This window comes from Pinus tabuliformis, chromosome 4_2 (assembly GCF_031772625.1).
Source record: "Pinus tabuliformis cultivar Carrire ecotype Pingquan chromosome 4_2, CPIR1, whole genome shotgun sequence".
Taxonomy (NCBI): Eukaryota; Viridiplantae; Streptophyta; class Pinopsida; order Pinales; family Pinaceae; genus Pinus; species Pinus tabuliformis.
This window is the reverse complement of record NC_142304.1, coordinates 902,105,710-902,118,674: the sequence shown is the minus strand read 5'-3', so window position 1 is coordinate 902,118,674 and position 12,965 is coordinate 902,105,710. Positions and strand designations below refer to the sequence as shown.

The 12,965-nt window shown below is 42.9% G+C and overlaps 1 protein-coding gene across 1 annotated transcript; it reads left to right on the top strand.

The window, feature by feature from the left end:
* The first annotated feature begins 707 nt into the window (after nt 1-707).
* Nucleotides 708-1,184, top strand: LOC149172605 (uncharacterized). The gene has a single exon (XM_089426390.1). It carries the CDS (start codon nt 708-710, stop codon nt 1,182-1,184), a length of 477 nt encoding a protein of 158 aa, XP_089282516.1.
* The last annotated feature ends 11,781 nt before the right edge of the window (nt 1,185-12,965 follow it).

The window sequence follows — 12,965 nt, the reverse complement described above, 5'->3', positions numbered from 1 at the left end:
TCAAAATGTACACAAATCATTCTGCTCCAAAATACTTGGTCAATAAGCTTGTCTTGGGGGGGAAGATCTACTGATGGCTACTGGTATTTTAGGAGTATGTTTTTGAGGTCATTGCGAAACCAGGAAGGTTGAATATAGGAATGAATCATCTGTCAGGAATCGAGATAGGAGAGGAGCCTACTAATTTTGAGGAAGAGTTTCCAGATGTGCAACTCTTCGCGATGCACATAACAGATAATCAATTTTTAGATATTATTCACTTTTTGACTACGGGGATGGCACCAGAAGGGTACACAAGTCAACAAAAGAAGGAGTTAGTAGTGCGCATTGTATACTTTTCAGTAATTGTGCGACATTTATATAAGATGGGTGTAGACAAGATATTGCGAAGATATGTGCCAGATTTTGAGAGGAATTGAATTCTTGCTGAAGCTCATGGAGGGGTTGCGGGAGGACACTATGTAGGAAAAGTGACTGCACAAAAGGTTTTGGGTGCAGGTCTGTGGTGGCCAACACTACATAAGGATTATAAAGCATATTGTAAGGCATGTGATGTGTGTCAGAGAATGGGCAGACCATCACGAAGGGATGAATTTCCATTACAGCCTCAAATATGAGTGCAGCCATTTAAAAAATGGGCGATTGATTTTGTTGGGCCAATTCAGCCCTTAGGAAAGAAGACAGGTGTGTGCTACATCATCACCGTGATGACATATCTAACCAGATGGGCTAAGGAACAGTTGGTTAAGGATTTCACAGGGGCTACAACATCAAAGTTTTTGCTTGAGTATGTCTTAACTAGGTTTGGCTACCCGAAAGCATTGATGAGCGACAGAGCTACACACTTTCTGAACGAGATGATCAACGCGCTAACGAAAGAATTCCAGTTCTATCATCCAAAAGCCATACCATATCATCCACATGCTAATGGAACTATTGAGGCCTTCAACAAGATTTTGGAGAACACATTGACGAAGATTTGCAATGCACAAGAAAATTATTGGGATGTGCACATACCTGTAGTACTATGGGCATATAAGACGACTTGCAAGAAGCTGAAAGGACAAATGCTGTTTAGGTTGGTCTATGTTGTAGAAGTTGTGATGCCTATGGAGTATATTGTGCCTACTTTGCACATAACAACTTTCATGGGTATGGGAGATCGCGAAGCCTTGGAGGAATGACTCACACACAATGCCCATCCAGCTCAAGTGTTAGTTCCCAAAAGGAAGGCAACATCGCGGAAGAAAACCAAAGCTTCAAAGACATCCTTGGCCTCAAACACCCTCACTGCGGGGGATTTCCATGACATCGGAGAAACAATGAGGGATGTCACCATGGAGGCCCTCTAATAGGTCGAAGAACAACAGCAGTTGGTATTGGGGGCTTTCTGAATGGAGTTGCAGGTTTGCACTCCACATGCTGGCACAATGTCCACCAACCTCACGATTGACACTTTAGCTGTCGAGGAGATGTTGCGCACAAGGGTGACCAATGCGGTACTGCTACTGAATGGGGCACTCACTAGAGAAAATGAGATCGATAGGCCCACGGTTAGTAGCCTAAAAGGGGTGGGACTGAATATGGCCATGCTCCCTTGAGAGACACTCTACCTCTTACAGGATGGAGTCACCGTGGAACTTAGGGCTTGGGAGAGTCACACTCTATAGGTGATGAGCGAGCAGTGCATCAACATCAAGAAGTTGGGCATGTAGCGTAATGAGGTAGTAGAATAGAATAAGAAGATCATGCAGGTAGTGGAGGAAGCCTGCCAAATGTCACCAGATTTGGACACTCAGGAAGAAGAGCTGATTGAGGCGCATGCTCGTAAGTTGGCCACAAGGGTGCACGAAGCTCGGACATAGATGGCCTAGGTTCAGCTAGAGCTGAACTTGTATATTGCAAAATTTCAGTTGAGGGCTCAACCTTCAACACCACTAGAAGTCAGGGAACAACGTACCATTTCTGTTACAACAGCAATAGTGGTGGTCGACAGTGTAGTAGCAAACTGTATGCAACTTTTTGAACAAGAATTCGAGGTCCTGACACTTTGTAGGAGGACCCAAATGTAGAGCACCTAGAGACAGAGGCATGCGAGCTACAACAAAAATATGATGAATTCCAAGGGACGGTGCAGACGGTCGCCCTTACACAGAGGCTCGCATGGATGTACGAGGCAAGGGCGCTTAAGGAACAGGTGGATCCTGCTCGACAGAAAGAAGTGGTCCTAAAAGCGCACCTACAACCATGGATAGATGAAGCATATATGATCACAACTTCCATTGAAGGGAAACTCGTGATACTGCAGGCCACTCAGTAGAAGTTTCACGGCAGCAGTTCAGGGGCAGTCAGCGAGTAGCAAGTGGAAGAAGTCTAGCAGGCAGTCACTCAGTGCGCTGCTGAGGTTGCGGTTATCCAAACAAATCTGGGAGGCCTTCACGCTAAGAACTTCATGCCTGCAGAGTGACTCGAGGGTGAGTCACGATGTTTGTGTTGGGGGCTTGTTGGGTGCGGGATCCCCCAAGGGAAGTTTTGGGTCTAAAAGCCCATATTTTGGTCCAATTTTGTAATCCAAGTGTAAAGACTCTGCATTTTGTGGTTGCGGAGCACGTAGGTGTTAAAGTGTCATAGGGTTATCTACCCTTATTTTGATAATGTAATGTTGGCTGTAAAAGATCTACCCATGGTCCACAGACCATGGGATTGTATAAATAGAGCTAAGCTCTAAGTATTTAGAAGGGGGAAGGAATGAATAATCAATGAAGATATGATGTATGAGAGATAGCTCTGAAGTAAAAGTCTAAGTCTTGGGTCGTAGAATAGGTAGAGGCTCTACGACTGAGTGCACAGATGCCTAGAAGTCTGCAATTGAGTGCGCGGACCCCTGCAGCTGAGTGCGTAGGGCCGGTCAAGTCTATAATCATCTGCAATTATCTATAAAGAGCAATATTGCATAATTTCTGCATCTTTATATCCTATTTATGCATATTGATATATTGGGTATAAATTTTACTTATAATGCTTATATGGTCCACAAATGTAAGTAAATGTGTTGGTTAATGCAAGTAAGAACATTTGTTTACGCGAAGCTAACTAAGATCAGTTAATAAGATAAGTAAGACACTTAGCCTAGCTTGGGAGATATCGTAGTTCATTGCCCTAGAAGCGTGAAAGTCCCTAAGCCGCAGGTTAGGGTTGTCCGAAAGCCAATTGTACCCTTTCACAAAGGTACTATAGAGTGGAACATAGGGATAAGCAACCTGTGCAAAGGCAAGTACAACTCGAATAAACCGACATCACAACCATCTCAAGGGTGCGGAACCTGGTTCCAGCATCCCCCCATATTGTTTCGGGTGAGACTTCAATCCGTGCTCCATGGGTTGATGCCGATAGGGCCAGTAGTGTAGGGATTTGTTTGACTAACTAACGCTGAACCCGGGTCATGCCCCCTCAAGCTGACAAATGGTTCTGTTTTCGAGACTGAAATCTACATAAGAGATGTGTGATGTCATATCACTGGAATCCAACTAAGAAAGAAATCAAAGGCTGGTTGGACAGAAGGATCCACGAGTTCGAGACATAGGAAAACAGAAACCCATGACTATCAAAAGAATAGTGGATAGATAGGTACCTATATACGGAGATCCATGAAATCTTTTTTTCCTCCTTCCCTACTGAGCTATACAAGTGGATCACGAAGCTAGTAGATAGCCAAGGAAGGTGGAAACTTGACGGTCCTATTGTGTGGACCCGAGATCTAGTGCGAAGGTTGGAAGCATTAAAGGATAAGATCACCCATGTTGTTGATCATTGGCTCGATCACATCATAGGAGGATTTGTGACTGAATTCACGGTCGGCACCTCATTCAGCTATAGCGAGGCAGAGCGATGCTTTTTCAAAGGATCGCAAAGTAAGTGCGTAAAATATTTGAATACTTGGATTAAAATGTTGTTGTGCAAAAAACGGGTTATGCAGCTACCTTGATGTTCGGGAATATGCGAAGTGAAAAATTTTACAGAAACAAAGGAAATAAGTGTCCAGAGCATAGCCCCTTGATTTCACCTCTACGAGGGGATGAAGAAGGGATCGTGAAGGTCTCTCCATGAAGTGCTATTCAGTTGATAAGACAAGGATTCCGTGAATACCACCTCCACCCACACCACCTCCGACTTTGTCGCCATCACTTCCAACTTCACCCATACCACCTCCGCCTCCACCGTGATTCAGTATGGCGAATATAGTGAAGTTTCTGTTGTTCAAAGGCTTGGGAAATGAGGACCCGGATTAATTCTAGTTCGTTGTGAGGGTTGTATGGGAAGCTCAAGGTGTTATAGATGACCATATAAAGAACTTGACACTCGTTATCACTTTGCACGATCACATCCTAACCTGGTATATTAAGTATTCCAACGATAACCCAAATTCTAGAGTAGCAGACATCCAAGAAACACTAAATAGGGAATTTAGCAGGCCTAAATCTGAAGCGTAGTCAATTGTGGGATTCAAAGAGATCGCGATGAAACCAGGTGAGACGCTGTGGGAACTAGATCAGAGGTTGAAATGTATGATCCATGAAGCTAGCATGAATTTGAAAAATGGACAACATCGTGAGTGGTTTGTGGCTTCGCTACTACCACACTTAAGGAGTGCGTTGTCGCAGCAAAAGATAACAACTCAGGTAGAGGCCTTGGAGATTTCCATGAGACTACATGAGTCTCTGACACAAGATCCTAATCTAGTAGTCCAACAGATCCATGCACAACTGAAGCATTTGTGCCTTGAGAGGCAAAGTCTGAAGCAGGACAAGATGGTTCGGCAAGAGTTCCGTGAAGAGGTATGGTGTTTGAAATGCAAAAGTCAAGGTCATGACAAAGACCACTGCCCAATCTTTACAAATTACCTTGCAAGAGGAGGACCGATGCCTTTAAGGCCAAAATCTCAAGTAAGACCTAGTGTGGTGTCTACTTTATGGTGCGTTATCTGTCAGGTAGCTGAAAAACATGCCACGTATAACTGCCACTTGCTACAGAAGTATGTGCAAGCACCGCAATAGTTGTTCTGCAGACTTTGTAGGTCGGTAGGACATGATGAGTGTACTTGAAGAAGCTATGAATTAATGACTGACAGAACTCCCGCCTATAGGGTTCAAGCCAAAACACGGCCCCTTAACCAGAATGCAAGGATCGCAATAACAAGATTTCAGGGGCATGGACGAGGCCGAGGCAGAAGGGGACCTGATAGAGGTTTATGACAGTTTATTTGCTACAATTGTAGAGGACCAAGACACTTTGCCCGCAATTGTACAAATCTAACGCATCTGTCGTGCAAGTATTGCATGCTGTTTGATCATGAAAGAAAAGACTATCCCACAGTGATAGCTAAGAGATGTGACAAAGGAGCGCTACCATCTCCCCTGACTTAGAACCTATAGATGATGAGGTATGAGCCACCTGAGGAAGATCTGAACGTAAATACAGTGCTCTGGACTAGAATCAAGAAAGGAGATGACAAGGGGAAACAACTAGAAGATAGTACCTAGGTTCGCAAATCCTTGACGAAAGAGGCTGAGTTTGATTTGGAGGGCGCATGTGAAGCATTCATGGAAGCTAAGAAGAGGTTTGCTGAGGTCTCCACCTCAGGAAGTAAGGATAAGCCTGAGCCGGAGATGGACCCTTCTATGCTAAGAACTTCCCTGGAAACCTTATGAAGTTGCTATGCGACAGTAAGGCTATAAAAGGGCTACAAGAACTCATCAATAGATGCGTTCGCATTGTGCTAGGTGAGGCACGTGTAGTACGAAAAATTGGCAAGCATAAGACAAGGACGGGAATGGGAGATGACGCTGACCGTGCAAATAGGAGAGTATGAAATGTATCAGGTCATTTTGGACCTGGGGTCAGATGTGAATGTTCTACCAAAATAGACTTGGGAGTGAATGGGGAGACCCACATTGTAGTGGTCTCCGATTCAGATAAGGATGGCGAATCAGCAGAAAATCATACCCATGGGGTGACTGCAGGGAGTGACTATGGATATTGAGGGAGCAAGCACACTGGCAGATTTTGATGTAATAGAGATTGTGGATGACAAAAATCCCTACCCTGCACTCCTGGGAATTGATTGGGCTACTGATATGAATGGGGGTACTCAATATGAAGAAGCAAAAGATGATCTTTGAGAAGAAATCATTGTGTGTAATAATACCCCTGGATCCTGCTAAAGGATCGCGCTATATGGAACTAGTCCGCGATTATGAGAGTGATGATGATCTGGACTGCGTCTATAAGATAATAGTATGAGACCAAGACTGGGTGAATCCCACTACAGATGGATGGATTACATGGGAGCACGAGAGTTCCTGCACTTCAGACTTTGACAAAGAAATAGAATGCTCGGTTTCATGAAGTAACTATGCTGAATTGCAATATGATAACCCGGTCGCTACACTGTGTGTCGTCGGAAGTAAGAAACCTACCTACTTATGATGGTATAAATGAGGTAGATACCCTTTTGGATGCATTTGAAAGAGAGGTGCCAAAAAAAAAACGCTTTTAGGCCTTGGACTGGGCACTGTGTGCTACACCCATAAGATGGTGGGGTACGCACAAGGGAAGCTTTGATGATTGGCACGAATGTAGGAGGATGATGAGAGCATGGTTTGGGAAGCCTAAGATGTGACTAATAGATAAGTATGATGGACAAGATGATCCATGTGCGCATCTGGTCAAATGGATGTAGGCCTATGGATAAAAGCCACAACCTGAGTGGGTGCACCTGTTCTGTCATACCCTGGATGTTATCCCAATGAATTGGTATATAGAAATAGGACGATGCCATGGGACAGGTGAATGGAATATCTTGTGGGAAGGATTCATGATGACATTCAGTTTTGAGGATGGGTTTGACAGTATTGATGAAGCACTACAAGAGGTGAAAGCAACCATCTTTAGGATACCATAGAATCCTCTATATCTGATTCAGCCTAAATGCGCTACACAGTTGAGTCGCAGGCTAGAATGTTATAATGTAACTACCAAAGAGGAGGATGAAGATCCATGGAAGATTAACATTCCAGAAATAGAAGGCCATCGTGAGGTTCAAGGACCATAGATTGAGAACCTTGATATAACTGTGCCAGTGAAAACTAAATAGGTAAACATTGGTACAGAGGCAGAACCCAAATTCTCGAAGATTGCAGACTACTGGGATGATGCAACGGTGGATAAGGTCATTGAATTACTCTATGAATACCAGAACTTATTACCTACCAAGTTGACATATATGAAAGGAATAATTAGAGATATAAGAGTGATTAAGATCACATTGAAGCTCGATGGGAAGCCAGTTAAGTAGAGGCCTTACCACCTAAATCTGAAATACAAGGAGAAGGTCTGCTTAGAGCTAGACAAAATGCTAGCAGCAGGTATCATTGTTCCTGTGGAAGAATCCGATTGGGTAAACCCAATGGTGGTGCAAGAGAAGAAGCAGAAGGATGAGATAAGGATATGCGTGAATCTTAGAAAACTAACTAACACTTGTGTGCATGATCCTTTTCCAACTCTGTTCACAGATGAAGTGTTGGAAAATGTACGTGGCTAGGAGGCATACTCCTTCACTAATGGGTTCTCTAGGTAGCACCAAATCAAAATTGCATCGGAAGATAGGAGTAAGACAACCTTCGCAACTGAGTGGGGTTGTTTTCAATACACTGTGATGCCATTTGGGTTGAAGAATGCGCCTGCTATCTTTTCACGCATGGTTTTCACGTCATTCAAGGAATTTATTCATAAGTTCCTGGAGGTCCATTTTGATGATTGGACTGTATTTGGGCTGGTTAAGCACCATGTAGTGAGCTTGCGGTTGATGCTGGATACTTGTCGAAGATACCAGGTCATGCTCAATCTCAAGATGTGTCTGTTCTGCGTTCCTTTTGGGAACCTATTGGGGCATGCGGTTTGCAGACAAGGGCTGATGGTAGACCCCACGAAGATTGCGGCGATTCTGAACTCGAAAGCACCGAGGAGTGTGAAACAGCTACGCGCTACTTTGGGACATATGGGATATTATAGGAAGTTTATCAAAGGCTAAGCCCAGATCACCGTCCCGATGGAAAAATTGTTGAAGAAGGATGTCACGTTCTGCTGGAATGATGACTGTAAGAAAAGCTTAAATATATTGAAAGAAAAGATGGTTACCATGCCGATTCTAGTCATCTCGAACTGGAAATAAGAGTTTCATGTACATGTCGACGCATCGTGTATAGCATCAGTGGTAGTACTAATACAAGATGGTGGAGAAGACTTGGACCACCCTATTGCATTCGCAAGACATAGATTATCCAAAGCGGAGAAGAACTATTCTACCACTGAACGTGAATGGATAGCTATGGTGTATGCACTCCAAAAGTATTGACACTACTTTCTAGGAGGCCACTTTAAGATGTATACAGACCACTCCACACTGAAGTACTTGGTCAACAAGCCTGTGCTAGGGGGGGGAAATTTGTAGATGGCTCTTATTTTTCTAAGAATATGATTTTGAAGTTGTTGTGAAGCCTAGACGATTAAACACGAGACCAGACCATTTGTCACGCATCGAAATAGGGGAGGAACCTACTAACTTGGAAGAAGGATTGGATGATGTGCAACTATTTGCAATGCATGTCACAGATGGTCATTTTAAGGATATAATACACTTCCTAACAACATGATCTACACCGGAAGGGTACTCTGTCCAACAAAAGAAGGAATTAGTGGTACACATGGTAGATGTCTCTATCATTGTTGGGCATCTATACAAGATGGGAAGTGATGAGATATTGCGAAGGTATGTACCTAAGTTTGAAATAAGCATCATCCTCACAGATGCTCATGCAGGCACCGCGGGAGGATGTTATGTAGGGAGAGAAACCACGCAGAAGATTGAATGTGCTCGGTTGTGGTGGTCAACCCTTCATCAAGATTCAAAATAATATTGCAAGGCATGTGATGTATGTCAAAGAACAGGCAAGCCATCGTGAAGGGATGAAATTCCTTTGAATTCACAAATGATGTTGCAACCCTTCAAAAAGTGGGAAATAGATTTTGTAGGACCTATTCAGCCCCAAGGAAAGACAGGCATGAGGTACATTATTAGTGTGACAGAGTACTTGACTTGTTGGGCAGAAGCACAACTGGTGAAGGATTGCATGGGTGCGACTGCTGCGAAGTTTCTATTTGAGCATGTACTGACACAATTAAAATGTCCAAAGGTATTCATTAGTGATCGTCGTATGTGTCATGCGGAAAGAGTCAATTTTGCGGACAAAACCGACCTCCCTAGAAGCTAAGGCTTTCTAGTGACAAACAAGACAATTAAACACTATCTTTCCCTAAACATGCATTTAGAATACAAGCAACCAGGTGTTTAAAACATACCTTTAGTCCAACACTTGTTTGTTGTAGTCCAGCCTCTCTGATCCAGATGAGCTCCTTCTCCTTGAAGCCTGCATTCACTAACAAGAAAACGATTACATAGCACCTGAATAACTCATATAATAAAACATATTCATCATAAAGTCCAAGGAGTATATGAAACAAATTATATAAAACAACTTGTTGAGAAAAATGAGCTTAATTGTATTAATTGGAAACAAAATAAACCATTACAACCAGTGCCTTGGTGTTGTGCAGGTCCCTCCCAGGGTCCAGCAAGAGTTCTCCTTTACTTTGATCAGCTCACCCACTTCCAAATGAAGCTAAGAAAGGATTGGAATCTCTCCTCTCAAGCTCTATAAGGGAGTCCTATTTTCAGCAGCATCTAACCTTAGGAATGTTCAGCTTTCAACCTCTCCTACCTCTGGCCCAATGCCTGTATTTATAGTTCTTTGGAGGAAGTTAATCAAGTCCACCATGAATGGGATAAGCCCCTCTTTCAATGGGATAGCTCCCCTCTTCATGGGATAAGTTCCTCTTTCATTGGGATGCATGAACCATCTGGAGGCGCTCAATCCACGTCAAACCATCTTCTAGAATGCTCTAGAAATGACCACAAGTAACTTTTTTGAAGTGAAACGTGCGCCTTTTGACCTTTACAGGAGTACGCACCCACCCCTTTATAGACAAAGTGTACAAGTACGCAGGTTTTATGAACTGGAGGTGCGTACACGCAGGTAAGGCTAAGAGAAACTGCGTAACCAGAGTTAATTGACATTTTAAGGACTTTCTCTCTTTCTTGGAGTTTGACATGAGGAGCAGAGGTTTAAGACTTGCCAAGGAGCACAATATGACTATTGACGGAGCCATACTGACTGCAAATAGTCATGGTGACAAATTTTAGTGTAACAGATTGCCCCCTAAAGTGCGAAGCCTGTAGTAGATTAGGGTTTCATATCATCTAGGAAGGGTGAAGTACTTTATCATTTCAAGGATTATCTTGTGGAGAGCCCGGTTGGAACCTGCAAGTATTCAACACAAAATACATGTATGAGATCATATCATCACTGAGGTAGGAATTCCCATACTCAGATCAAAAACTTTAACTAACAAACTAACTACTGCTCTGATACAGGAATGATTTCGCAGTACATCATAATCATAGACTCATGTAGACACAGTATGGACGCAGCCATATGTTTATAATTAGTCTACTATACAATTAATACAAAACTCCTCGCAGCCTGGATGGTGGAAACTAGATCCAGGGTCTTCATTTCTATTTCCCGAAATAGTACAATTCTATCCATGTGAATAAATGAGTTGACGTTGAGCATGGTAGAAACCACTTGATTACCAGTCAATGATGTAAACTGTTAACAAGTGTGAGAGAGACCGCCAGTGATGTCAATGGTTCTCAAAGTACCCAGTACAATCCATGAGATGTGAATGAATGTGCTGAAGTCGAACATGTCACGGAATCCTTCGATCGAAAGTCAATGATGTAAACTGTCGTCGAAGGCGAGAAATCTGCCATTGATGCATGCGGATTTCAAGGTACTGACGATTTCTAGATCATCTTTCTAGATAATGTGCTGATGTCGATAGAAAGCGATCCGTCGTAGGCAAGCCCACAACATGAAATCATAAATCAAGTTGAAGAAATGTAGCTGTAAGGACTGACTCAGGGATGGTCAAGATGGATGACAGGTATTTTGCAGATGAATGGTTTATTTGCAACAACCTCTTGAACACATAATGACACAACGGATGGCTTGGTGACACTTGACCCAAAGTTAATACCCGGCTGAAGACTTTCAATGTGGTTCAATCAACTGTGAGGCAAAGGATTTCCCAACCCAGGTGAATGAAAAGTGTTGTGTTCAAGAGTGGTGATAAGGTTTCTTCTGAGACGAAGGATAACAAATAGGCTCACTTTTCTCTCTTTTCCCCCACCATTTTTAGCAAGTACCTCTTTATTTTTTACAAGCTTGAGGAGGATAACATATGCTTGATTATAAGCTCATCCTTCGGATGAGTCCAACTTAGTTTAGATTCGAACCCTAAGAAGGAGTGGTTCGTTCCTGTTTGTAATCGAACAGGTCCTTTACTGTGAAATTTTAACGAGTCCAGTATAGGAGAAACTCGGTGTTTTTCAATTTTAGAGAGTCTGAAAAACTTAAGAAGACTCCAAGGTTGAACTTTTTCATAAATTTGTGTCTCCCAAGCCCGAAAACGTATAAAATAATACTTGAGAGAACCGCTTGATCTTTTACGACCAAGGAGTACTTTCATGATTAGTGTCTTTGACCTGAAAAGTAAAAAGCGATCAAGGACACGTCGTTTTATTTCCAATATCGAATTTGAAACGACAAAAACCCGGCAATCTTTTCTTGTTTTTACAGTCAGAAAAGGGCTATAAGGGGACCGTCTTTTAATTCCGTTTTAACGGGTGTAAAAGAAACGCTTGGCAATCTTTTCATGTTTTAGGAGTCAAAAAAGGGCTTAAAAGATGACTCTGATGTTTTTGTTTATAAAAAATGACAATTTTCCCTGAAAATCCTTTATCCTGCACAAAAACCAACACATTACTCATACCTGTTTACGATGGATAAAAGTACTTTGAAAAATACCTTTTCATGGTGAAAAATAAACATATTTAACATTTATTTACCCAAAAAACCTATAAAAAGGGCTTTTACCAATTCATTTTTACCATTTTACTGTTGAGGAGAGAAAAAGGGCTTTTGGCAAGAAATTTCCCATGGACATTGCGGAGAATCCGACCGTCGAAATCGAACGCCGTCTCATCAGGTATTCTACAACATCCTCCCTTGCATTTTCATCCGTTTAGAATTTATTTTTAGGCCCTAGTTTCATTTTTTGGACACTTTGGGGTTTCAAGGTCTGCCTTTCGGGGTACGCAGGTGCTCCACTGGTGACCTGCGTACCCCGACATTTTCTCAGTTGGGAAAATGGCGGGCGTACGCAACCTGCCTTAAAGGAACCTACGTACCCACGCCCTGTTCCTAAAGGCGGTGTGCGTACTCCGCGCAAAGGGTTTGCAAACCTCAAATTCTCCAAATTGGACCAATAAAACTTGATTTTATGAATTCTAATGGATGTTTTCTGGTGTGTAGATTTCCCACCATGCTTGATTGGCGCGAGAGAGAGCACGAAGATGTTGATTTGGCTGCCATTAATCATCAACCGTCCATTGATGCTTTGAAGGCATGCGACCTTTACAAATACTGGGCCATACCTGGCATGAGGGCCCAGGTGAGATTTCTAGAGTGGCTGGTAGAGAGGTGGAATGTTCAGGATCAGTGCTTTTACATCGGAGGGCACCAGCTCGAGATAGAGCCCTCAGATATTTACTTTCTCACTGGTTTTCCCAAGAGAGGCGAACACTTGACTCTGTTCGGGACTAGGCCGGGTGGCCAGTCCATCGCTAGTCTCCGTCTAGAGTGGTGTAATAATCAGAACCAGGAGAAGGGGATAGAGATTAAAACTATATCCCGCCCTGAACTTATGGTCATTGCTTTTACAGT

What these genes read in the sequence shown, in the direction of transcription:
- LOC149172605 (XM_089426390.1), top strand. Translation starts at nt 708, where the DNA reads ATGACATATCTAACCAGATGGGCTAAGGAACAGTTGGTTAAGGATTTC.